Raw genomic sequence first — 26,218 nt, forward strand, 5'->3', positions numbered from 1 at the left:
TTTTCCATACGCCAACTCGGCCACCAAAGAGAGCCGAACCCCCATCAGTGAAACCATCCACACTTGCTGGCAGCGGCCACTGCTGACGGGTCAGCAGCACCCCGGGATGCGCTCAGCCAGGATCGGGTGTTTGCGGTGCTGAGCCCAACAGGAGGGGACCTCATCAGCACCGAAACGGCTCTGCCCGCCCGTCCCGAGGAATGAGCTCCAGCCTCATCGTCTCCTCGCTGGCAAGCTCTCCCTAGCGCCGCTGGCGGTGACGCAGCACACGTGCGTGGAGACCGAGAGTTTCATTTTTCTCCTTTCCAACACCAGGCAGCTGAGATCCGCGCAGGGCAAAACTCCCTAAAACGGGACAACCTGCGCGGAAAAATCAGGCGAAGGCAATTCCTGCCCAGCTTCATCAGCACCGACACCGCCCGCAGCCAGCACCGCACGCTGCGCGCAGCTCCGCCGCCTCCGGGACCCTTCGCCAGCAGCGGACGAAGGCAAAAGCCGCTCCCGAGCTTTCGCGGCCGGCAAAGCAGACGGCGGCCACGGCGCCGCAGGCGGGCGCAGCTCCTCCGGCCCCAACCCCCGCTCACGTGCTGGGAGGCGGAGGAGAGGCAGCGCGTGCCCGAACCCGGCAGACGATCGGCGAACCGCAGGGCGGGACCCGGGGGGGGGGGGGGGGGGTCGGGCCCTTCCGGCGGGCGCCCCGCAGCCGCCCCTCCCTCCGCACCCCCGGAACGGCGGCGGCCGGACGTCGCCCCGCACCCCCCGCGCACTCACGCGTCCCCAGGCGAAGGACGAGGCGGCTGCGGGGACGGACCCGCGCCCGGGCGCAGCGCTCATCGCTCCGCGCGGTGCCGATGCCGCGCTCCGCACCGCCGCCCCCCGCCCGCAGCAGCCCCGCAGCGGGAGGCTCCGCCCCGGCCCGGCCCCGTCTCACCTTTCCCGGTGCTCCCCCCCCCCCCGCCGCACAGATGGCCCCGTATTTATTTTCGCCGCCGTGCCGGCCGAGCCTTCCCCGCGCCGCCGGAGCCAGCCATATGGGCGGAATTAGAGCCGGATTAAGTTAAAGCTTTAACTCTTCGCCGCTCGAAGCTCCGTTCGGGCCTCCCGGTGCCGTCGTTGCGTTGGTTTCCATTTTTTCGTTGATGTTCAGACTGCTGCCCCACGCAGTACGCAGGTAACGCATCCCTCTTCACATCCGTGCCTCTACCCGCCCCACAGAGCTTTCTACATAACGATACGTGCACTTACACTCGAGGCTTTCAAGCCCAAGCAATCCATTCCCCCCCATCCTCTCCAAAGCATCGCTGCTTCTGCTGCACCACCACCCCACCTGCAGTCTGAGCGAAGAGGCATCGAGCTCACCAAAAACTCAGGAGAAAACGGGCAAGAGGAAGATCAGCACACGCTCTTAAAACCACGAGTAAAGCAGACTTCAGGTGCTGTGAAGTTAGGCTCACACCCAGCTGCCGCAGGGGCTCACACTCCTCTGAGCTCCAGCTTCAGCCAGGAGGAGCACAACTGCTTTAATTAAGAGCTTCTGCCAATCACCCATGTGTTGTATGAGCCACATCCACATCACTGCAGGCTTTGGAAGGAATTCAAACCATTTTTCAACTCATTTATTACAAAACACCAAAATACATACTGAAAATATAAAATACTGTTAAAAATGATGTTTTTGTATCTACAGATCAGCTGCTTGGGGTCTCCTGCAGCTGTGGACCCCAGGCCTCCCACCGTACAAAACAAATCCTGCAGTCCAAAGGCTTCAAGTGTAATCACACTGGAACGTGCATTCCCTCTTCTTGAAATGCTTCTTCTTTCTCAGCTTCCCAGACCCCAAAATGCTGTAGTTATACTCGGAGGTGACATAAGGGATCTCTCCCTCAATTCCTTCCTGAAAAAAAACAAAACCAAAAAGTAGAACAGCTTCACAGATCTGTGCCTTCAATTGAAGGCACCTCCCTTTAAAAACAGAGCAGTGTTTAGTGATGAATACAAGAAAGCTGCCACTGAACCAACCCTATGTTGATATCTGAGAACTATGAATGTTCTCTTGGTTGCTTCTGTGCATTAAGGGCAATTTCCCAGGGGTAACGACCATGCTAGTGTCCAGACAGCTCTGGACACGTGCAAGCCTCAAAGAAAGCAAGAATTAGCCAGCAAGATTAACCCTACAACAGTTCTTCCACCCTCCTCCCAGGCAGCTCCTACCTGGCTCACAAAAATGCAGTTGGGAATAGCAATGTTTCCCAGCAGAAGGCAGTTCACTACTCTCAGGTTCTCAGGAGGCACCGGGGTCAGGATGTGATAGAGATGCTTCTCCATGTCAACCCCTCGGACAATTCCTGAAAAACACAGCGTTCAGCCAAACCTGGCCCACACATTTTGTGCAACACACTTAGAATCCGCTTTGGGAAACCTGAACCTAATCCTACTTTTCCAGTTGTTTTTGGAAAGATAATTCCACCATTCTGCAACACGGCTCAAAATGCAACACGCGAGAACGCGGCTTAAGGTTTCCCAGCGCCACTCACCGAAGCCAAGGCAATCACAGATGGGTGTCTGTGTCAGCAGCACTGGCCCGGCAGTTTGGCATCTGATTTCATCTGGTATCCTGCAGAGCCCAACCCAGCTGGCGTTCACTGCATACATGATGTTGGTAGGAGCAACATCGGTGTGAATAACCCTGAGTGCAACAGCATTAAAAGGTACCTGAGGGGGAGGAAAGGAACGAAAAGAAACACGCTGTGTCAACAGCTCAGCATCAGCTTTGTGTGCTTAACTTACCCTGAACTTGAACCCAACTAGAAAGCCACCAACCGCATCTACAGACAGACCTTACAGCAAGCACAACAGTTTCAGCACTAACAACAGAACGCACAGATGTGCCACAGCGACACTGTAACAAAAACCCCGTCTTTTAATTAAAAACACCAATCAGCTGATTACCTTGGATTACAAAGCACTTTTTCCCCCACCTTCCAAAACACGTTCCAGTACAACTTTCAATTCCCAACAGCCAGACCCCCTGCAGCACCTGCCGCCCCTCCAGAAGGCCCTCATACCTGATATGGCACGAGGCTGTGCAGCGGCAGGACGGACGCCACATCTGGGGGCTGCAGCTGCCCCAAGTAACCCAGTATGGACATGTCACGTAAGATGCTGCTGTGCACTCGCCTAGAAAAAATAAACACAGCAAATCAAGAAGTGCAAGTTCTAATTGGAAGCTGCACTTGGTGAAAAGTCTGCATAGTTAGCAGTAATTACTGGGAGTAGGGGAGGAAGGAACAAATAATCCCCTTCCTGGTCCTCACACCTTCCCCTACTCAAAAATAAAGTGAAAAAGCTCTCAACAATCTCCTCCAAAAACTTCAATCAAAGCCCAAGCAAATCTGTCAAGAGAATGAACAGCCTCACGGGCTCTGACCAAATTAATGGGCTCTGAAGGCCAACATGACAGTTCTCTCGTATGCATTTACTGTCAAGACGAAGCGTACTTTTGCCGAGCCAATGAAGAACCACACAACGCTCATTTTCCACTTACGCTTCACCTGCAGCCCCAGCTCGAGGGAATTCAGGGTGGACGTAGAGCAGCTTATACTCAGGAGCTGACGCATCTTCCTCCCCCTCAGAGCACTTCCAGCTCTCTGCTGCGCTCAGGTCCATCCGCTCGCCCTTGGCTCGCTGCTTGCCCTTGGTGTACAGCCCGGGTGCCAGATGGACGCTCTCGGGGGTGAGCGGAGCCATGGCCTTCCAGTCGTACACATCCATCTGCACCACGTGAGTGGGCGACAGCAGCCGGATCATATCAGTCAGAAGCAGCAACCCCTCACCTTCAGGGAGCAGAGAATACACAGCTACTGTCACCAGGCTAACAAGTCTGAACGCTGTTACAGGAGGCCGACAACAGCTTGCGTGGAGTGAGCTCCATTTCCACGCTCCCGACTCCGCAGAGCGAGGCGATACACCGCCAGGTTGTTAGGCTCCCTCTGCACCACCCCTCCAGAATGGGTTCATTGTTTACCTTTCACCCAGCCCATAGTGTTGATGACTAAAGGTACTTCCTTCCTGTAGGAGCTGAACACGTACTTCACCACATCGATGTATCTCTCTGTGTCCTGCTCACAGCTGGTCTGCCCGTAGTACACCATCTTACGCGGCGTCCGTTGGTGCGTGAATGGTGGGCCTGGAAATGAAAGCACATCTCTGGCACTCCCACTTATCTTCTCTCTGCTAACACACAGAGGAAAGACCAAGGGAGGAGAACAGCTCCACATTACGTATCAAGATTTGCACGTGGAGCTCAGATGCCCTCAGCAAGAGAACTTTTATGGCCTTTTACTCTCTATATGCACTTTTGCCACATGTAGCGACTTCCCCGAAGTACACACAGCCCATACCCAAAAAGCACCTTCTGGGAACGTCAGATGTTTCTGCCAACTACAGGAAGCACGAGGCACGTACCGAGAAACGGCTCCGTTACGTTACTTAAAGACACGCATCCGGGTGGCGTGAATTCAGTCTGCCCTATGTCACATTCCATGTACTCAACAGAGGGGAGGCTGCAGCGAAAGAAGCCCAAACATTAGCACCCACTGAGAAGAAAAAGAACACTGCTTTGAACACAGCAGAAGTAAAATATGATTTTGTCCCGGGTCATCAGAATTGAACTGGACTCAGTCAAACCACGCTTGTGCAACGCTCCCTCAAGTAAGGGAAGGGCAGAGACAAGGACTCAAAGGGCACTCCTACACCACACTGCAGATCTTGTGCTTATACTGTAATAGCTCTGCACCCATCCAGTCCTCAGGAAAGCAGTCAGAATGATAAATCAGAGGCGGTACCAATCAGTTCGTCCTCTCTCCATGTTAACTGGGCACTCTAAGAGCACTGACTGCACGTTTATAAACCCTAACCTCTACGCTAAGCAGGCAGCGGCCAAGACGAAAGGCACACCTTGCTCTGCCATGAATCTGCAGCGACAAAACCGTTTTTGGCAGCAAGCTTTCCCTCTCCCACAGCTCGCACGCAGCATTTAAGGAGCTGCAGAGCGCGGGAGCACTCACTGGTTCAGCAGCAGGTTGATCAGGTATCTGTTAAACGTGGACTTGCCGATGCTCTTAGGGCCGCACACCATGATGACCGGAACGCCTTCATCTTCCACTAGCACAGAACACAACAAACGCTCTGCAGGGCCGCCACGGCGCGCTCGGCTCGCAGCAGCACGCAGCCGGCCGGCACTCACCGCAGCAGACCCGCACCAGCTCCTGCAGGGCGCACAGCGTGCTGTCGGACAGCAGCAGCCCCCGCTCGGGGCTGCAGGGCACGATGCCCACCGCCGCCAGCACCGCCGCCTCGGCCGTCACGTCGGGCTCGTCCTCGCGCTGCGCAGCGCGGCCGTCGGGGCGGCGCGGGGTCGGGCCGCGGCTCACCTGGGGCTCGAAGAGGCGGCAGAGCGGCGGCAGGCTGAGCAGGAAGCGCGTCACGGCCGTGTCCAGGTGCTCCAGCAGCACCACGGCGCAGTCGGGAGAGAACCGCGCCATCAGCTTCAGCCGCGCCTCTGCGGGAAGGGGGGAGGAGAGCGCGAAATGGCGGCGGCGGCCCGCGAAATGGCGGCGGCGGCCCCGCGCCCCCCCGGCGCCCCCAACTCACGGCGGCGGACGCGGTGGGCGCGCAGGGCGCTGCGGGCGGCGGTGCGGAGCTGCCGGGGGTCGGCGTGAGCGGCGCTGGCGGCGGGCAGCGCCTCCAGGGACAGCGCGCAGTGCGTGGGCGGCGACAGCAGCGGCAGCGGCGGCTGGTGCGGAGCCACGGCGAAGCCCAGCACCCGCACGGCGCCATACAGACACGTGAGGCGGCACTTCCCGCTGAACGTCAGCGCCTGCGGAACGGCGGGGACGCGGCGGGGTCAGGCGGAGGCGGCGCGGCGGCGGCCGCGGGGTCGGGTCGGGTCGGGTCGGCGCACCTGCTGCGGGCCCAGGAGCAGCACGGCCGCGCCCTCCGCCGCCTCCGCGGCCGCGAGCCCCGCCCCGCCCGGCGGCACCATGCCGGCCTGCGCGAAGGAGGCGGCGAACTCCCGCCACGCGGCCTCGGCGCGGCCCTCCCCGGCAGCGCCGCGGTTCGCAGCCCGGCGGGGACGGCCGCGCCGCGCCGGCATGGCGGCCTCGCCCGCGCCGCTCTCGCGAGATCCGCGCGCCCCGCCCCGCCCCGCGCCCTCAAGAGGCGCCGCCCGCGCCGCCACGCCCGTCCGCGCCATGCCGCTGCTGGTGCTGCTGTGCGCCCGGCTCTGCGCCGCCGCCCTCAGCGGCCGCGGCGAGTTCCGCCTGGCCGGGCTCTTCCAGATCCACGGGCTGCGGCCCGGCCGGCCGCTGGCGCGCGGCTGCTGCGTGTGAGTGAGCGGGGGGCCGTGGGAGCGCGGCCGCCGTTCCCTGCCGCAGCTCGCGCCGTTTGTGCTCGCAGGGCCGCCGCCTTCAAGAGCCACGGCTACCACCTCGCGCAGACCATGCGCTTCGCCGTGGAGGAGATCAACAACTCCAGCGCGCTGCTCCCCAACGTCACGCTGCGCTGCGAGATCCACGACACCTGCACGGAGGCCGCCAACCTGCACGCCACGCTGCGCGCCCTCGGCCGGGAGGGGCGGCACCGCATCGAGCTGCCGAGCGCCCTGCAGCGCTACGAGCCGCGGGCCGTGGCCGTCATCGGGCCCGACAGCACCCAGCTGGCGCTCACCGCGGCCGCTATCCTGGGCGTCTTCCTCGTGCCGGAGGTCGGTCCCCCTCCCCGGCGGCAATACGCGCTCTAGCGTTGCTTGGGTTCTCGCTCCAAAACGTCCCTGCCTCCCCGGCCCCGCTTTCGAGCTCTGCTCCCTGTGCCGCTGCTCCCTCCTGCCCGGGCAGCAGATTCCCCCCCCCTTCATGTGCCACCCCCTCTCCTGGCCTCCTTTGCAGATCAGCTACGAAGCCTCTCTGGAGACTCTGAGCCTGAAGCGTTTCTACCCGTCCTTCCTGCGCACCATTCCCAGCGATGGGCAGCAAGTGAAGGCCATTGCACTGCTGCTGCAGCACTTCGGCTGGACTTGGGTTGCTCTGGTGGGCAGCGACAACAGCTATGGTAGGGATGGGCTAAATGCCCTCTACGAGCTGCTGGCCGCAAGTGATGTGTGCGTTGCCTACCGAGGTATCATCCCTTCGACCAAGGATGCCAGCAGCCCAGAGTTCCACAAGCTGATCCAAATCCTTGTGGACATCAGGGTCAACGTCACTGTTGTCTTCTCCAACAGGAGGAATGCCCAGCCCTTCTTTGAGGCGGTGGTGCAGAAGAACATCACGGGAATGGTGTGGGTGGGCTCTGAAGACTGGTCTTTAGCCCAAACCATCTGGCAGGTGCCCAGCATCCGAAATATCGGCTCTGTGATTGGCATTTCGGTTGAGCAGGCAGAGCCCACAATGCTGAAACGCCTTGAATCTTGGGAGAATGCAAAGGAACGTGGGGTGTCTGGAAGAGCTGGCAGCACAGGGCTGGTGGGGGAAAATGGACAGAGCAGCAGTGAGGGAGTCCAGCTGAACTGCACCCAGCACTGCCCTGGAGGCCACTTGCTTGCTGATACCCCAGACGTATACGACATTCAGGCCTCTTACAACGTGTACTCTGCTGTGTATGCGGTGGCCCATGGCCTCCATGACCTGCTGGGTTGTACCTCAGGGGTGTGCAGCAAAGGCAGAGTCTATCCCTGGCAGGTAAGAGCAAGGTGAGGAAGGCCCCTCTTCCCTCTCCAGAACACATTTTTCCCTTGTGCTCAGGGGTTTTCCATCTCTGAAAGTCCTTTCTGCACCAAAGAGAACAGGGCTGCACTGCTCAGAGTTCGAAGTCTCTCGGCCTCTGGCTGTGGGATCGGCACAAAAAAGGCTCTCCCTTAACTGGTGCCAACAGCCTTGTGAGACTGCCTTCAGCCTTCCCTCTGGTCACTGCACAGCAGCTTCCCTGTAGGCTCCAGCTGTCACAGGTAGAGCAGCCTGGATCCAAACCCGCACTCTGAGCTCATTCTCATTCTTCTGTCTGTAGTCCCTTGCAGAAACCTGGAAGAGATCTGCTGCTGCTGGACATGTACTACTTACAACAGAATCCCAGAGGAAGGCAGAGAGGGGGCTGCTAGCACCTTCCTCTCTGAAAACAAGACTTCCCCTGTCATCAGGAAGGGCTCCACTCTTACTTTTCTTTCTTACAGCTCCTACAAAAAATCAAGCAGGTGAACTTCAGCCTGCACAAGAGCCAGATCTCATTTGATGCCAACGGGAACATTCGTAAAGGTTATAACATCATTGCCTGGAATTGGAGAGGCCAGAGTTGGGCTTTCGATGTGGTTGGAGCTTTCACTGTGAACCCTGACCAGCTGCACATTGACCAGAGCAAAATCTTGTGGCACACAAAAGATCACCAGGTACAGTTCTGCATTCAAATCTTATTTATTGTCAAGCCAACTACCTCCCCAGCATTACTTCTTGGGTATTTCCCCAGAGCAGAAGAAATGTGAAGGCAGATGGGAGGGGGGGGGGTACAGATGGTTATCTACATTCTGAGTAATAATATTCATTTGTCAAAAAAAAAAAAAAAAAAAAAAAAAAAAAAAAAACAACAGAACAAGCAGGAAACGTGAACCTAAGGGCTCCCACCAACTATTTTTACCTTCAAACAACCTGATTTTCCCAATATATCTAGAAAATGGACAACATGATGAGCTCCCAGCTGCCCAGGATCCATCCTGATGGCCAGCTGCCAGCTGTCCAGTGCTCACTAACCTTGGGCTGCAGTCTGTCCTCTCAGTCTGTGCTGCCCCACAGGCCCTGCCTCTGCCTGATGGCTGCCGTGCTCCCAGCAGGCTCCTGTCTCACTCTGCTCCTGGCCCTGTGCAGCTGGGGAGATGAGGCTGCAGCAGAATCGCCACAGGTGCTGCTTCAGCTGCGTGGCCTGTCCGGCAGGGACCTTCCTGAACAGAACAGGTCAGTAAACCCTTGGCAGCCTCTCCCTCCCCTTATTGCTCAGTTTCTCTATCTGCACCCTTCCTTTCCATCACACCAGTTCCTTGCTTTTGCCTTACCCTCTCCCTGCACCTAGCCTTTACAGTTACCACTTCTTTTTCTTTTAACTTCCTGTGCGCAGTAAAAAATCTCAGAGCTCACCTAAATGCGGTCAGTCTGGCTTCCCTGTTTGCTTACTTGTGGGTATGCAAAGCTCATGCCCTGCACTCAGCCCTGAGGGATGCTGTCAGCAGATGTTTCCGTGCAGTCAAATTACCAGCAGAGATGGTGCCAGCAGAGCCCCCTTCTCTTGTGGCCAGGGGACACGGGATGTCTGGTTTGACAGCTGCTTCCTGAGCCACATCCTCAGGGAGGGAAATTCAGCCTAGTGTTGCCTTTGTGTTGTAGATGGTACTCAGTGCTTCCGCACTATGTGGTCACCGGCAGCTCCACAGTGCTCGGGGCATATGGAAATGTCCCTTTCCTGGGGCTGATGGCAGGGTTTCCCTGGCACAGACTCACTAGCCACCATGACAAATGCCTTGCCAACATGTGCTCGTGGTCTCTGACAGCCTTGGTGTGTCTGCACTGAAGGTGGCAGAAATGCCAGCTCTGGGTAATGGTGGGAGTGAGGAGCCCCAAAAGACACCATTCCTCTGACCTGCAAGAGAACTGCCAGTGCAAACTACTGCTGTGTACACAAACCCCTTTCTGTCTCCCAGCCCATATTCCCTGCAGCCCTGCCCCACTCACCTGAGTCCCTCTGGGCCAGCAGGCACGATGCAGCCCACGGCTCTCCTTTATGTGCTGCTCCAGCCACAGGATGCTACGCCCTATAATTCCCAAGTCACTGTGCCTCTCCCAAGCAATGGAGTTTTGGAAAAAGAACACTCCTTGCTGCTGAAGGCTTAGAAGCACTGAGGGAAAGGCAAACAATCAGAGGCAGCTCTAGGGAGGTGCTTGAGGATGCAGAAGGGTGAGGTCAGGGTGCCCCACCAGGACAAATCACTTACCTGGGCTGTGGCTCCCACCTGGGTGCTGTTCTCTCCAGCCCCATACGCCTGCCAGGCCTGCGGGAGAGAAGAGTGGGCACCCGCAGGGAGCGAGACCTGCTTCAACAGGACCGTGGAGTTCCTGTCCTGGGCTGATCCTCTCTGCTGGGTGCTGCTGATCCCCACTGTGCTCCTGCTGCTGCTCACGGCAGGGCTGGCTGCCCTCTTTGCCCGGAACGTCTCCACACCGGTGGTCAGGTCAGCGGGCGGCAAGATGTGCTTCCTCATGCTGGGCGCTCTGGCCTGCGCCTGCAGCAGCATCTTCTTCAACTTCGGGGAGCCCACCTGGCTCTCGTGCCTGGTGCACTTCCCGCTCTTCACCATCAGCTTCACCGTCTTCCTCTCGTGTGTGGCAACGCGCTGCTTCCAGATCGTCTGCATCTTCAAACTGAGCGCGCGGTGGCGGGCACTGCACGAGGCCTGGCAGCGGCGCGGCGGCCCGGCGCTGTTCATCGCGGCCAGCACAACGGCGCAGGCGGCGCTGTGCGCGGCGGCGGCGGCGGCTTCGGGCCCCGCGGTGCCGCGGAGGCGTTACAGCGTGGCGGCCGAGCGCGTGGTGCTGGAGTGCGGCGCGGGCAGCGCGCCCAGCGAGACGGCCGCCATGCTGTACAACGTGCTGCTCAGCCTGGGCTGCTTCGCGCTCAGCTACGCGGGGAAGGACCTCCCCGCGGACTACAACGAGGCCAAGTGCCTGACCTGCAGCCTGCTGCTGCACCTCGTCTGCTCCGCCGCCGTCCTTTGCACGCGGAGCGCCTTCCGCGGGCGGAGCGCGGCGGTGACGGCGGCGCTGGGCGCGCTGAGCACGCTGGCAGCGCTGCTGGGCGGTTACTTCCTGCCGAAGGGCTTCGTGGTGCTGCTGCGGCCGCACCTCAATACGGCCGAGCATTTCCAGCGGGCGATCCGCAGCTACACGCGGCGCCGCGACGACTGACGGCCGGAGCACGGCCGCCGCGGGCAAGGCGCCATAGCACGGCACGTCTCTTCCGGGAGCGGTAGCGGCATTTTTCTTTGTAGCGTCATATCCGGCGCGCCGCTCCATATTCATTACATTCGGCTTCTACTTCCTTGTTCGTCACACTGTGTGCGCCATTTCCGCTTTCGTCACATCCGGCGTTCCACTTCCTTATTTACATCGCTATTGTACTTCCGTGTTAGTCACATCCTGTTCGTAACTTCCGCTGTCGTCACATCCGGCGTTTTACTTCCTTATTTACATCGCTATTGTATTTCCGCGTTCGTCACATCCTGTTCGTCACATCCGCTGTTGTCACATCCGGCATTTTAGTTCCTGGTTCGTCATATCCGTAACGTCACTTCCTTTTTCGTCACATCCGGCGTAGTACTTCCCTGTTCTTTACATCCGGCGCCCCAGTTCCGCCTGCGTCACATCCGGCGCGCGGCCGCAATGGCGGTGTGGCGGCGCTGGTCCCGGTAGCGTTGCGGCCATGGCGGGCGCGGCGGCGGCAGCGCACAGTGTGCGCGTGCTGCGGGAGCTGAACCGGCAGCGCGCGGCCGGGCAGTTCTGCGACGCGACGCTGGGCGTGGGCGGGCGCGAGTTCCGCGCGCATTGGCCGGTGCTCGCCAGCTGCTCCCGCTTCTTCCGCGCTCGCGGCGGCGGCGGCGCCGGGCCGGTGGCGCTGCCCGAGGGCCTGGCCGACACCTTCCAGTTGCTGCTCGACTTCTTTTACACCGGGCGCCTGGCGCTGACGGCGCACAACCGCGCTCGCCTGCTCGCCGCCGCCGAGCTGCTGGGCGTGCCGGACGCCGTAGCGCTTTGCCGCGCCTTCCGCCCCGCCGCCGCCCGGCAGCGGCCGCGCCGCGCCCCCGGCCCTGCGTTGCGCCCCGCAGAACCGCCCGACGTGCTCAGCCCGGCGGTGCCGGAGGGGGAGCGCCCAGCAGGGCTGCCCGGCCCGGAAAGCGCGGTGACCCTGCCCGTTCCTCCGCCCGTCAGCTCTCCCCCGGTGGCGGCGGCGGGCGGCGGCGGGACCGGGGACAGCGATGCGGAGCTCCTCCCCGAGAAGAAGGCGCTGCGCAGTAAAGGGAAGCCCGGCGCGGGGGCGGCAGGGAGCAGGAAAGGCGCAGCGGTGCCGGTGGAGTGCCCTACGTGCCATAAAAGCTTCCTCAGCAAATATTACCTCAAAGTGCACAACAGGTAACGCTCCGAGCTTCATCCTGTTCCTTGTGAGCAGGGGATCCCGGCGGGGTGGGGGCTGAGTAGAGGCTCACCCCAAGTGCAGGGGGCTCTGCTTGGTGCTGCTGAGGGGTGGCTGGGCGTCCCCACGGCACCTCGGGTCCTCAGCTCCCCAAGCAGCGTGGGAGGTGTTGCCCGAGGTGCTGCTGGGAGCTGTAGCTCTGTGAGCATCAGCCGGCGCAGCTCACAAAGAAGGGTGAAGGTGCTCAGGAGCCCTTTGGGGGGACATAAGTCTGCAGGTGGATGGCAGGGAAGGCAGAAGGAGCTGCCAACTCCTTTGGCTTTGGTGAGAGCAATGCATGGAGCTGCTAGCTCCTAGGTTTCCAGAACAGGCAGGGGCTGCATAGCTGTTACAGTCAGAAAGATTAACATGGTAGAAGGGCGATACAAGAATGTAACAACAAAGGGACCAGCACAGATAGGATGATATTTCACAGGAAAAGTAAAGGTAGTCGCCCATCTCTGAGGATCTCAGCTTGCAGAAAGGACTCCTCAGGTGAGGGATCTCCACCCAGAGATTCTTCCCCAGAAGCAGTCAACCCTTAGTGAGGTCTAGGAGAGGTGCAGCCAGGCTCCACCTCTTCTGATCACATAGCTGAATTGCCTTCACCTGTGCTCCCAGGTCTGACTGGTCCTTTCCCCAGGTGCTCAATCAGAGATTCAGGCTGTGGCTCACAGTTCCCATACTTGCAATGAGCAAGGTGATGGAGCGTGCTCTGGGAACATGGAGGTGCTTGTGGACACCCTGGGATCAGCGGAAGTGTGTCAAAACGAGGCTGTAAATGGTGCTTTCCAGCTTCATCAGCAGCTGTTCCACACACCAGAGCAGAGGCAGCTGGTGAGGCCTCAGGCTGTGGGCAGCAGAGGCAGCGAGTGGGGTTCTTGCATCCTCTCTTCAAAGCGCGAGTGCTGGAGGACGCAGACCAGCGGCTGTTCTTTCATGTGGGCTCAGGAGCTCAGTGCTGCTGTTACTCTGTCAGTAATGGATGCTCTGAATTTGTGTCTCCCCAGGAAACACACTGGAGAGAAGCCATTTGAATGCTCTAAGTGTGGTAAATGTTATTTTAGAAAGGAGAATCTCCTGGAGCACGAAGCCAGAAATTGCATGAGCCGAACTGAGCAGGTACACGTGTGAAGTCACCACCAGTCTCCTCAGGGGGTGGGAGAACGCTGCAGATGCAGGTGCTGTTTTGCAGAAGCAGAATTCAGCCTCTTTCCAGCTGCTGACAAAACCCTCCTTATTGGAGCACGCTTTCTGGCTCCCCCAGAGCGTGACGGAAGTCCAAGAGGTTAGCAGCTCTTCCGTTCATGACATGCTGGCACATGGTTTCTCACAGGTGTCTTTGTCTTTTTTCCCCAAGCACATGAGAGCACTCTTTGTCCTGGAAGAGATAGGAGTTTTTGCAGTGCAGGTGAAACACATTATCTAGGCACGGTGCCCAAATGGCAAGTGCTGCTCTCAGTTGCTGGGATGGCTGCTGGCTTCATTCCAACTCCTGGCATCTTCCTTTCCTGTCTCACACAGAAGCTGATGCCTTCCTTCTCTTGCAGGTTTTCACGTGCTCTGTCTGCCAGGAGGTGTTCAAGAGGCGGATGGAACTGCGACTCCACGTGGTGTCGCACACGGGGGAGATGCCCTATAAGGTCAGCAGTGCACGTAGCTGTGCAGCCTGGTGCTGGGCCCAGCAGGGCGGGCGAGTCTTTCTCTTCTGGGGAGCCTGGCCGGTGCTGCACGGGGGGCTGTGTCACCACCTGGTGGCAGGGACGCTCTGGTGCTTGCAGTGCATCATGTCTGACTGCAAGCGTGGCTTTTCTCCCCAGTACCTGCCTTTCTCCTTGTCCTTAATATTGCCTTCACTGGTTCCCTTCCCTGGGAGCTGTCAAGTGTCTCGAGCGGCAGCAGAGGCGTTCCCCACCTCTGAGCTGGAACAGGCTCTTGAGACACACCTGAGCCAGACAGTTCTTTGTGGCTCTGCAGCATGGGCACCTACTGCCTTGCTGGAGGTCTTTGTGTCGGAGCGACTCCCGTGCCAGTCGTGCAGGCATGTCACCGATCCTCTCCTCGTGTTGCAGTCACTGTCTGTGAGGTGGCTGGGAGCTGACTGTCCTGTATTTCAGTGCTCCTCCTGCGCACAGCAGTTCATGCAGAAGAAGGACCTGCAGAGCCACATGATAAAGTTGCACGGCGCACCGAAGCCCCATGCGGTAAGAGGAGCACGATGGCACAAGGTGGGGTGAGTGGAGGTGGCATTTTGTAATGCTTTCCCTGTGGTACTGTAGAGATCCTGAGAGAGAATGATCCTGCTCTGACCTAAAGTAGTTCCCATTATCCTTTCTGGTTCTGCTAAGCAAGGCAGGGAGTTGTGGAATGCTGAAAAGCTCCCGGAAACGGATTTTATTTTGGATAAATGAGCAGCCCTCATGGCTCTTCTTGACTGATAGATCCATATCTACTGACCAGCTTCTCAGTTCCGGCTGGCTGTCTCATCCCATTCAGCATTTTGAAGCTTGCTATTGCTGTAGGCTTCAGCAGGGTGCAGCAGGGTGTATCTTGCATGGCACAGCTGTGCTGCAAAGGGAGCAGGTCTGTTCTGGGTGCACACTGCGAGCTGTGTGTGGGTGAGCTGCCTAACCCTGAGCTCTCCTATGGCCTTGCAGTGCTCAACTTGCTCCAAGTGCTTTCTGTCTCGGACAGAGCTGCGCCTGCATGAGGCATTCAAGCACCGGGGAGAGAAACTGTTTGTCTGCGAGGAGTGTGGACACAGAGCCTCAAGTCGCAACGGCTTGCAGATGCACATCAAGGCCAAGCACAGGTGTGACGTGAGCTCCTCCCCAGGCTCCTGGGGGGTGGGTGCTGGGGAGCCTCCTGAAGCGTGTGGGGTGACTGAGTGGTGACAACTGCAGGTTGCTGGTATTGACAGCTGTTGGTGGGTGGCCAAACCTTAGTTCTGCTTGCCTCTCTACCAAAGGAAATTTGTACTGTTTGCACTTCCTCTAAAGATAATAATGCAGGTGATGGCTGAAGCTCATCAGCTGTCCTGCCTGGCTAATTCCTGTCCTTGAAGTGGTGAGTTTGTGTTAGCTTTCCACACTTCCCTCAGAGCTCTGGTTCCTGGGCTGGTTGTACGGTCTGAGGGGCAGGAAGCACCAGCTCTGCACTTCAGGAAGCATACGGGTGCAGAGGAGCATTTGTGTCCCTGCAAAATACTTTAGTTGGAGATAAGTTGAAGTAGGATTTAATTGCAGTGCTTTGAGAGTTGCGACAGCTAGTGTCAGACAGACAGAGAGGCAGGTGGCAGTTCTCCAACTGGGGCTGCCTGAGGCTCAGCTGCCTTTCCCCTGCTCTCAGGAACGAGCGTCCCTACGTCTGTGAGTTCTGCCATCACGCCTTCACACAGAAAGCAAACCTCAACATGCACCTGCGTACCCACACCGGTGAGAAGCCCTTCCAGTGCCACCTCTGCGGCAAGACCTTCAGGACACAAGGTACCCCCAGGGCACACAGCTCTGTGTACCTGCAGCCCCCTTCTCCTATCCCAAGTGGCCACCTGGGAGCTGGTAGTGCTGAGCGCCCTGCTCCCCCCATGGGTATCTGCCACCTCTGAAACAGCCGTGCTGAGAAACCTGTTTTCCTTCTAGAGCAAGGCATGCTCTGGTGTATGTAGGATAACACCTCAGGAGGGAACATTGCCTTTTTTTTTTTTTTTTTTTTTTTTTACTTCCATAGCTCAAAAAGAGGAAAACAGTGGTGAATTTTTCACATCTATGGTTAGCTCAGCGCAACAAGCTCCTGCTTTTGCCCCGCTCTAAGCATTCATGACCTGCCTGGCACAGAGCACGTGGTCTCACCATCGTAGCACAATGTGCCTGTGCCCAAACTGGGGCACCCAGTGGGCTGCTGACCTGCAGCTCTCTCTCCCTTTGCTCCCGGCAGCGAGTCTGGACAAACACAACCGGACCCACACCGGGGAGCGCCCCTTCAGCTGTGAGTTCTGCGACCAGAGATTCACAGAGAAGGGGCCCCTCCTGAGGCACATCGCCAGTCGGCACCAGGAGGGGAGGCCCCACTTCTGCCAGATCTGTGGGAAAACATTCAAAGGTACCTTCTGCCTACCGCTGTGGCTTTGGGCCACCGTTCCAAGCTGCACTCCTTTCCGTGCCTCAATGGCCCTTCTGCTGTAGTGCTTCACACAGCGTGGGCCTGCAGCTGTTCTGCCTGCAGGGCTGCTCTGAACTCCTTCCTTTCCTTCTCAGCTGTCGAGCAGCTGCGTGTCCACGTCCGCAGGCACAAGGGAGTGAGGAAGTTTGAGTGCACCGAGTGTGGGTACAAGTTCACACGGCAGGTAGGACGCAGCTCGGTGCTGGGCCGTGAGTGACTCGCACCCCCTGCCTGCTGGGGGCAGGAGAACCCGGGGTTGCTCTGCTGCAGTGAGTGACGCCAGCAGACTCCCAGGCTGTGAACGGGTTTCTTTGCACTGGGGGTTCTGAGGGCTGTAGGCAGTACAGGCAGCGGGGGGGCTGTGCTCACCGCTGGGCAGCCTGCCCTTACAACCTGGTGCTCTGTGGGTCAGGGGAGCCTTGCTGTGCTTTTGTCGGCCCTCCCTTTCGGAGAAGCACGGCACACCAGGCAAACCCTTCCTGCTCCTTTCTCCCTCTCGCAGGCACACCTGAGGCGCCACATGGAGATTCACGACCGGGTGGAGAACTACAACCCCCGGCAGCGGAAGCTTCGAAATCTGATCATTGAGGATGAGAAGGCGGTGGTGGTGGCCCTGCAGCCACCCCACGAGCTGGAGGTGGGCTCAGCTGAGGTCATCGTGGAGTCCCTGTCCCACGGCCCCCTGCCTGAGGAGATCCCTGTGCAGAGACTCTGTTCAAACGACAGCTTCCCCACGGCAGACGTGATGGAGCAGTCGCTGATCATCACAACAATTCCCGATGACTGTGAGGCCACGTGACTGCACACAGTCATACCTTCCTACCCAACAAAGCATCGGGCCTGAGTCACTGCTGCATTTGTTCTCTTCAGCCTCCGGGAGCTCTAAGTTGTATATCCAGCCCTCCTCCCTCCTCCTTCAAGGTAATGATCCCAACCCTGGATTGCAAAGAACGTTTCTAATGAAGTGATAATCAGGAATCAAATTAAGAAATATGAAGCCACTCAGAACAACTACTTAAGTAAATGTACATACAGTGTATGAGACGAGATGTGATTGATGACTCCATACGTGTAATACTGTGGATTGTTTTTAACAAGCTCTCAGCTGTGGCTGGAAGGGAAGGCTAGCTCACCTGTAGCTCCAGTGCTAGCTCCTACCTTGCTCCATTAGTTTTATGCTGATGATTCAAGCTCTTCCAGAAGCGTGCGACGCTGTCCCTTTCCTTAAACACGTGCTGAAACGACCCTTTCCTCAATTAAATCTATGCCTTGTGGTTTTGTTAAGCTTCTGCTGCCCATTACTGTTTCTTTACTACATTAAAGGCACGGTGTGTCCTCTTACCTTCTCCCCCCCTGAACTCATTTAGCTGTTACTCAGCTTGAAAGACAGGAGCACAGCCATCCCCTAAGCTCCTGTTGTCAGATGTGGGGAGTTGAAGTTGAAATATTTGAAATAACAGGATCCAGGGAAGCATCACACATCAGACTGGGTGCACACATCACACCCACAACCCTTTTCCTTCTAGCACTCACCTGGAAGGCAGCCCTCTGGGTTAAATGCAGCTCAGGCCTGGAATGAGAAACGTCAGTGAAAGCTTAACTGTGGTGATTTTCGCATCAAAAGGAACGCAGACGTAATGTAACATCTTTTATTTAACTTGACCGTTGCAAGTAAACTTAAAAACAAACTATGAGAATAAAAATACATCATCTGTAAATGTAAAATGCCTTTGTTTCAAAGGATGGTATTCAAACAGGACGCAAAGATTTGGACACAATGGATTTTACAAAAAATAAATACAGCTCCCTAACAGTCGGACCGGTTGGGGAATTTGCGGGTGGCAGATGCAGCAGTGAGCACTACAGAATGAGGTGTGGTGTATGCGGGATGCTTGGAGCTCAGCACTGCCACATCCGTGTGCAGCACGCGCAGCTCTGGGCACAGGCGGCCTGGGCGTGCTCAGCTCAGCACAGCGGGGCGCAGGGCTGCTCCCGGCAGCAGCAGCAGCTTGCACTGCGTGCACCGACGGCAGCAGGGCGCTGAGCGCTGCACCACGAGGCCCCGCTGCGTCCCAGCCGCGCTTCCTCTGTGCACGGCGGCTTCAAGGCACGGTCCAAGCTTCCAACCTCGAGCGCAGCCCAGCCTGATGAACAGCTTCCTCGAGTCTCACGGCTAAGCAGCCCAGCATAAAACAGCATCCAAGGCAAAACGGGTATTTTAAAGCTGTGAACGCGTCGATTTTATGGAGATAGTTCTGATGTACTCAACGCGGTGGCAAGCCAGGGGGCACAGAGGAGCTTTCCATTTCTGAATCAAGCTCAAATTCACTTTTTACCCCTTGGTTAAAAACCAGAATGAAAAAGAAAACCAATCCAGCCACCATTTCAGCCACTGTTACAGTTCACTTTTCCTGAAGGCGTAGTGCTCATTTTCAGATGAGCCATTGTAACTGTTTGCTTGTTTAAGAAACATTCCACAAGTCAACCTTTTCTTCAGCTGAAGGTATACAGAGGAAATACAATTCAAGCTAGCTAGGTCACTTGAGCAAGTATAAAGGCATATCTTACACAGACCAAAACAACAACAAAAGAAAACCCTAAATAACTACTTCGCACTCTGCAGCACTCTCACTACCTCCTACAACTCAGCCAAATGATGCCAGCAGCATTTTCCAATTACTCCAAGTCCAAGAGCCTCTGCAAACTGAAGACGAGACAGGCACAAGGACTCTCCAGAGGTTCAGCAGGTTCCTTCACACCAGTTAATGCATTTCTGCATCATGGTGTCTAAACACCACTAGCTTATTTTTTCCACAAGTCTGCAGCAAATCTAAGGAAGCTGTGCTTACCTTTCCAGATAAGCCTTCTAAAACAGTACAACTTCCACCCAGTTCCTTTACAGCGGCGGACAAGAGCGTGCCCTTGCTGCACAGGGCCTATCTGCCTGACCCTGCACACGTGCCAAGAGCTTGATGTAAAAGGATTGTCAGCAAAGAGCCCTGGTCAGAAGAACGAGCTGCCCAGGCGTGTTCTACAAGCCGAGCAGCCTGATACCAGCAAGCTCTGTCAAAATGGGAAAGCAGAAAGGCTCCTCCCTGAGGGCCCCGGCGCTCCACAAGCCAGCCAAGGCAGGCACTTTTCTCTTTCCCTTTAAGGAACGGTGCAGGTGATCAGAAACGAAGGCAACCTAGTTGTGAGAATGTGATTAAAAAATAAATAAAGGTGTTTCTTATTAGGAAAAACAAAAGTGCCATTCTAAGAAGGGTAGGAAAACAAATACCTGCAAAAGTTTAAATGCCACAACTTAAAAAACAGCAAAACACACAAAGAACTGAAGTTCAGACAACAGGAAAGGTCAAGCTTCACAACCCAGCCCCTCGGAGATCCCTGCTGGCAGACACGTGTTCTTCCAGAAGGCATTGAACAAAGCCAGGGACTGCGGTGACACGACGGACGAAGGGCTGCAGCCTCACAGCAGCCTCTCATTCAGCTTCTTGTAGAGACATCTCTTCCCTCTAACTGCACAGAGGAAGAGATTCAAGAGGCCTGCCTTCCTCTAAAGCATACAGCAGAGGAGGGGAGTCCAGACCCCAGTCCTACCGAGCAGAACCCTCCTCCTGAGGGCTTTGGTCCTGCCTGTTTTCCTTCTGCTCCTTTTCTTTTTCTCCATAGGAAGAGACTGAAGAAAGGAATTACGTGACAAACAAAGCGTTGCAAAGTGAAGGAGCTCCAGGTGAAGGGCGTCTGCCCGAAAGCTGTAAGCTGTGGTGCTTAAGTGGTGCTTCACACAGCCATTTTCTGCAGAGTTCACTTCTCAGACCTTCTCTGTGAGTAGCACTGCACCTTCGGCCTCCAAAGAAAAGGGCTGAGGAACGCTGCACCCAAAGGCCTCGTGTTCTGCCAGCTAGGTTTCTACAACAGCATTTCAAACACTCCATTTTTACTCCCTGTACTAATCAGTACGTTTTTGCTTCCAGGCTCCAGTTTGCCTCTGCCTTCTCTCAGAGCAACACCGGTTGTGGGCAACGAACTCGCATTGAGGCAGGGACGGCACGCTGCCCTGCTAACGCAGCTCATTCAGGTTCTGGTGGTGAAGGTTCGGGCGCTGCCTGTTCAGGTTGATGGTGTTGTCCAGCGTGATGCTGTCATCCTCCTGTGTGGTTTCTGGCATGAACTGTCGGAATATGCTGACGCTGCCGTGCCAGAAGATGGGCTCGGGGAGCCGCCCTGCTACGCTCCACGTTCGTGTCTCGGGGTCGTAAGCTTCCAGGACATCCGAGAGCTCAAAGGTGTTGTCGTAGCCGCCGGAGACGTAGAGCTTCCCTCCCAGCACAGCCACACTGCCCCCAACGTGGACCTACAAAGTAAGATTAAATAAGCAGCACAGTTAGAAGGGCAGGTATTGCCCAGCCAGGGAGGTCTCCTGCCCACTTGGACACGTCGGCAGCTGCTGCCCCCTGCGTGGCACTGAAGCTGCTGCTGCCCCCGCGGCCACGCGTGCCCTGCTGCACTGCCAGCGCCTCTCCTCAGAAACTTTTCCGTCCAGGTAACCGTGATACATCTGAATGCACTCTGTGCTCAAGGGCTATCATCTAACCAGAACGCTGCTTTCCAAAGGTAATTTAACCCCATTATGAGCACAGATAAGCATCCAGCAGGGTGGTGAGCATCCTACCTGAAGCATGGCAGGGATTTTATCCCATTCGTTCTTCACTGGATTGTAAACATCCACTTCAGCTGAGTCATCCCTGCAGGAGATAACGCAAAATTACTTTTCTGTGTTGTCAAAACCTTCTGCCTTGTGAAGCCCACATCTGAACAGCCTGAGCCATGGCCTGCAACGCACCTTTCCTGGAGCACCTTTCCTCCAGCCCTGCCACATAAATTGAAGACCAGAGGGCTGCTGTAGGAAGGCTCCGGTCTCAAAGCAAAGCCCAGTCGCCAGCATGGACTTCTCAGATAGCAGCAGTAAAGTTCAACCCCAGGAAACCCCTAGAACTCCGTGCTGCACCTCTACACACAAAACATGCCAGCAGAGACAACACTCAAGTAGCACTGCCCTAATTCTCAGTGCTAGCAACCTACATTGAAAGAGCCCGAATGGCCCTTCTCAGCTTCTCCCTGGGCAAAGCAACGCTTTATGCACTTCCTGATGTACACTGAGCTTTAGGATACCACCTAGGAGGTACAAAAAGACAACATGGAGGCAATCCTGAGGGCTTTCTCAAACCCAGACTGTTTTCAGTTTGCATATATGGTAGGCGTGTTCACAGACTAACATTTGTCAGCCTGTATTTTATTGGCTTCGGTGCCAAACACTTAAGAGTCTCAAAGAAAAATCAGCACTGTTCTGAAGAGACTTAAACCTCTATGCATTTAGAAGCAATGAGATCCCTACTGCTGGAGTTTTTTGCCACGCCAAATTTAGATAGGCCAGAGAACTGTAACAGAAGAGCTGACAGGCAGCACAATCCCCCAAGGCTTCTTACAGCCACTCACCACTGTGAGACGCGACAGCAACAGGTGAGAGATGTTTGTAAGGCAGAAATGCTCATTGCTGACACAAGAATGCAAGAAGGACAAGGTCAGGGCAGACAGAAAAGCACTGCCAGTCAGCCCAAGACAGTTCAGTTACAACAGACTTCACAGGCTATGGCAAAGAAGAAAATCTCCTTTTATTCTTCAATGGCTGATCAATCTGAATTTCCTTTTACATGCATTCAGCCTCTGAAATTGTGCTCTTTCAATTTCATGCACCCAATTCTTTATTTAACAGAACTGACTTCAGGAGTTTCATGCCTCCCTTCTTGAGCCTACTGGCCTATAGTTGCAAATTCTTTATAGGAAGTATCCAAGATCTGACGTACAGCAGAAAACAAGACCCAAACATCCTTTACATGGGCGTATTTTAAATCCTGAGGATGCTTTTCTAAAAACCTTTCCTCCTCAAAATGGTTCAGAACAAAGAGCTGCTGCCTCTGCCGGGATGGCTTCAGAAAGGTAATTACATCCCAAATTGGGAAGGTGCTTAAAAATAGTGACCAATCAGCTCGTCTTCATTCCTCCTACCTCTGCTGAGACAGAGGGTGTCCTCTGCTATGCCACAGTTCAACGTTTTCTTGGAGCTTACTCACTTATTTATAGCAACAAGGGGGACTGAACCAGAAGCCAAGAAAACTGAGACGTCTATTCCAAGCACAACTGCCAGCGTCAGCCTGATTTGTAACCCTGGCTATTTCCCAGCCCTAGCTTTAAAATTCAGATATTTTTACAGGACTTCAAACATATGTCCTTGAGGTTTAGTTGTGACAGAGCTAAAAGGAAGAAGCGTGGTAGTTTGCAGAGCAGAGGAAGCACTGCCTTGCCTTCGTGACACAGTGCTCCCACGTGGCCACTCCTAAGACCCAAAGGCTTTCCCAGGGAAAACCCTCGGCTCAGCTCGCGCAGAAGCAGGGAGACGGGGAGAAACTGCTGCCACTGCTCACCTTATGAAGTACATGAGCCCGTTCAGAGTCACGGTCTTTGGGGCGAAGGACCAGGGAGGCAGGTGGCCGCAGTTCACCAGGGACCAGAGGTCGCTGTCAGGGTCGTAGCACTGCATCACCATGGTCTCCTTGCCAGACAGAGAGCCGATGGCGAACAGCTTGCCACGGCACGAGGTGGTGGAGCAGTTGTCCATGGGGTACAGCATGGGCTGCAGGGCCTCCCAGCTGTCCACCGAGTGGTCGTAGCGCTCTGTGCTGTCGGAGGCGATAACGTACAGCAGGCCATCCAGCACCGTAGAGCTGTGATATTCTCTGGCTCTCAGCATTGGGGACACCTCTGTCCACTCGTTCACGCTGGAGTTGTATCTCCAGACACAGTCGTACAGCCTCGATCCATCCGATCCCCCTGCAGCACAACACAAAGCATTTAAGAGTGCTGATTCACAAAAAACATTCCCTGGAAGGAAAGCACTCTGTGGTGACAGAGGAGAGGGCACGGCTCTGAACTGGACTCTATCGTGTCTTCCAGCTACGCCTCCTCAATATCCACATGCACATTTCTGCCCCGCAGAGCCACGCACTGTGCACACAGATAGATCCTAGGAGACCAGAAGTGAGAAGATGCTACCAAACTTTCTGCGCTATTTCTGACCCAGATTCCCAGTAAGCCAAGGAGGAATTCTCCCATGGCATTCCCAGCGCGTATTCAGCAATGATTCAAAACAATATCCTCCTTTGTTCCAAACAACCACTGTCTTTTCCATTTCGCAGTTCCTCTGCTGCTCTCCAGAAGCTGCTGTGACACAGCAGAGATTAACATTCACCAGCACCCAGGCGCCAAGGCGCTGCTGCTGTTAGCAGCATGGAGCCCTCCCAGCCCTCCCTGCCGCCCGAGCAGTGACACTGATGTTACACAGAACCACCTCCAGCGGCAGCAGCCTGGCTGAAGCGCAGGATTCTCAGCAGAGAGCACCCCCAGATCTGCCTGCAATTGCTCCGGAAGGGATGTAAAGGCATTAATACAAACTAATCTTCCTTTTCACACTGCTGCCTTGAAAATCTAAGCTTTGTTTCCTGCTAAAAGCAGAGAATGAGCCGTTCTCTGTTCAACTCCACTCCACCTGCACTTTAAATCTTTAACAGCACGTCCCACACTCCTGCGACAAACACAGGACTGCCACTCTGAGCACAGGGATTTAGCTGAAAAAGGTACCTATATGTGGATTAGGCACCAAGTTACACATCTGTGTCACCTTTGAAGAGGTAATGACGGCCCCAGCAGACCATCAGGAGGCAGGGTGTGTGCCGAGGGAGACACTGACTCACACACTGCTGCCACTCCTCAGTGCCTCATCTGCACAGAGGCCCACTGCTCCCAGAGCCTTCCAACATGCCTCTGTCTCTGCCAGGCTTGTAATTCGCAGGCTCTGAACCCAAACACTTGTTTTGCAGCCAGAAATCCAAAACCCCTCTCAAGTCACTCATATCGTCCAGAGCAAACAGTTAGAAAGTTTCCCCAGCGCGAGTTCTGTGACTTGTCTGCATACTCAGAAGTATTAGTCACAACCAAATACCTCCCAGATTGAGATCAGCTGCTAAATCCTCACCCAGCACCACCTCCAGGAGTCTCTGCTCCTCTGCAGGCTCCAGCCGTGCTGTGCTGGAGCAGAGTTTCAGATTCTTCACTCCTCTACTGAAAGCCAATTCTCACAGCAATCACCCCAGTATTTTCAACGGGAGTCTCAACACTGAGGTTTTCATGCAAGCTCTCCCAATTCACACTTTTGCCTGCCCTTGTTAAGCCCTACTCAAAGATGCAGCTGCCTTTCCTACCAGCCTCCTACCTGAACATCTGTTTATGACCCAGAACAAACGTTAAGACAGAGATGCACAGGCTGCTCTCAATCACGTGCTGCTCCTGCCCTGCGTGCAGCATCAGCCAGCAGCCCGGCTGCTTCTCCACCTACAGGAGAAGAAACGTTCTCAAGAGAGAAATGAAAGCAGCACAGGAGGTGGGTGCTGTGTGGGAAGTGGGCTCCCATGGCCGAGTTACTTATTTCCTGGAAAAGGCTCGCACGATGCCCCATGGGGGACTCAGAACGCCTGCCAGCACCCGGCCTGCTGCAGGAGCAGAGCTGCTCCCCGCCCGCCCCCAGCGTGCCGTGCGCCTTACCGGTGACGTAGATGTCATTGCCCAGGGCAGCGACGCTGTAGCCCCCACCCAGGTGCTCGGGGAACTCAGCCAGGTAGCGCCAGTGCCCGGTGCGCGGGTTGTAGCAGTCCACGGTGACGAGCTCATCGCAGTCGCGGTCGCAGCCACCGACGAGGACGAGGATCTCGGCGAGGCCGGTGGAAGGCCGGGGCCGCATGCGGGCGCAGGGCCCGCGGTCGTGGCGGTCGAGGCGGGCAGCCTGGAAGTCGCGGGCCTCCTGGAGGAGGCGCAGGCAAGGCGGGCAGCGGGCCACCAGCGGCTCGCCCTCCACGTGGGCCAACAGGTAGAAGCGACGCACGAAGGGCAGGCGGACGTGCGCCAGGAGCTGGGGCAGCAGCGGGGCGCGGGCGGCGGGGTCGGCGTGCACCCAGCGCAGCGCCAGCTGGAAAGCGGCCTCTTCTTTGGGGACGCAGAGCCCGTCGTCACGCAGGTAGGAGAGGAGGCGCGGCAGCGGCAGGCGCTCCAGCTGGGCGCCCAACTCGCTCACGTGCCGCAGGATGAAGCGGTGCGCGGCGGCCGCCAGCGCGGGGCAGGCGAAGGCCTCAGCGAAGTCCTGCATGTCCAGCGCGTTGGCGGGCTCCAGCTGGCGCGCCAGCCAGGCGCCGCACGCCTCCTTGACGGCGGGGAACTGCAGCAGGTCGGCGGCACGCAGCAGGCGCTCGGCGATGTCGGGGCCCAGCCCGCCCACGCGGCCGGTGTAGGCGAAGTCGAGGAGGCGCGACAGGCACTCGGGCTCCACGCCGTGCAGCCGCACCCGCTCGGCCCGCGCCTCCCGCAGCGCCCCGCCGAACATGGCGCGGAAATAGCCGGAGGCCGCGGCCAGGACGGCGCGGTGAGCCCCGAATTCCCGCCCGCCCGCCACCACCGTCACGTCCAGCAGGCTCCGCTCCGCCCGCAGCGCGCTCAGCCCCCGCAGCAGCGACACCGCGTGTGCCGGTTCTCCTGCCGCCGCCGCCGCCGTCCCGCCGCCGCCCGCGCTGGTTGCCATGCCGTGTCTGCACGAGGGCGCACGCCGAGTCGCAGCCCGAAGGGACACCGGGGTTCAGCACTGTGAGCAGCTGGCGGGAGGGGGAGAAAAGAAACGAGCAGGTAGGTCAGCACGAGGAGA

General features: G+C 56.8%; 4 protein-coding genes across 4 annotated transcripts; 2 read left to right on the plus strand and 2 right to left on the minus strand.

Moving 5' to 3' along the window:
• Nucleotides 1-1,755: 1,755 nt before the first annotated feature.
• NOL9 (nucleolar protein 9) lies at nt 1,756-6,154 on the minus strand (the record flags this gene model as incomplete). The annotated part of the gene is made up of 11 exons (XM_079545634.1): nt 1,756-1,894; nt 2,212-2,345; nt 2,535-2,712; nt 3,066-3,177; nt 3,545-3,833; nt 4,025-4,186; nt 4,465-4,562; nt 5,067-5,163; nt 5,246-5,560; nt 5,653-5,878; nt 5,963-6,154. The coding sequence occupies 11 exons, from the start codon at nt 6,152-6,154 to the stop codon at nt 1,766-1,768; spliced, it is 1,932 nt and encodes a 643-aa protein (XP_079401760.1). The 3' UTR covers nt 1,756-1,765.
• TAS1R1 (taste 1 receptor member 1) lies at nt 6,153-10,994 on the plus strand (the record flags this gene model as incomplete). Its single annotated transcript, XM_079545568.1, has 6 exons — nt 6,153-6,385; nt 6,457-6,763; nt 6,945-7,733; nt 8,222-8,434; nt 8,873-8,993; nt 10,063-10,994. 6 exons carry the CDS (start codon nt 6,153-6,155, stop codon nt 10,992-10,994), a joined length of 2,595 nt encoding a protein of 864 aa, XP_079401694.1.
• A 514-nt stretch (nt 10,995-11,508) lies between these two features.
• Nucleotides 11,509-17,212, plus strand: ZBTB48 (zinc finger and BTB domain containing 48; the record flags this gene model as incomplete). The annotated part of the gene is made up of 9 exons (XM_079545569.1): nt 11,509-12,215; nt 13,266-13,377; nt 13,806-13,898; nt 14,373-14,459; nt 14,913-15,067; nt 15,604-15,740; nt 16,189-16,353; nt 16,509-16,597; nt 16,916-17,212. 9 exons carry the CDS (start codon nt 11,509-11,511, stop codon nt 17,210-17,212), a joined length of 1,842 nt encoding a protein of 613 aa, XP_079401695.1.
• A 3,264-nt stretch (nt 17,213-20,476) lies between these two features.
• KLHL21 (kelch like family member 21) lies at nt 20,477-26,101 on the minus strand (the record flags this gene model as incomplete). Its single annotated transcript, XM_079545406.1, has 4 exons — nt 25,072-26,101; nt 22,899-23,304; nt 21,089-21,161; nt 20,477-20,770 (listed from the first exon to the last, which is right to left on the minus strand). Exons 1-4 carry the CDS (start codon nt 26,096-26,098, stop codon nt 20,477-20,479), a joined length of 1,800 nt encoding a protein of 599 aa, XP_079401532.1. The 5' UTR covers nt 26,099-26,101.
• Between the last annotated feature and the right edge of the window lie 117 nt (nt 26,102-26,218).

Source organism: Tetrao urogallus (assembly GCF_951394365.1).
Source record: "Tetrao urogallus genome assembly, chromosome: 21".
Lineage (NCBI taxonomy): Eukaryota > Metazoa > Chordata > Aves > Galliformes > Phasianidae > Tetrao > Tetrao urogallus.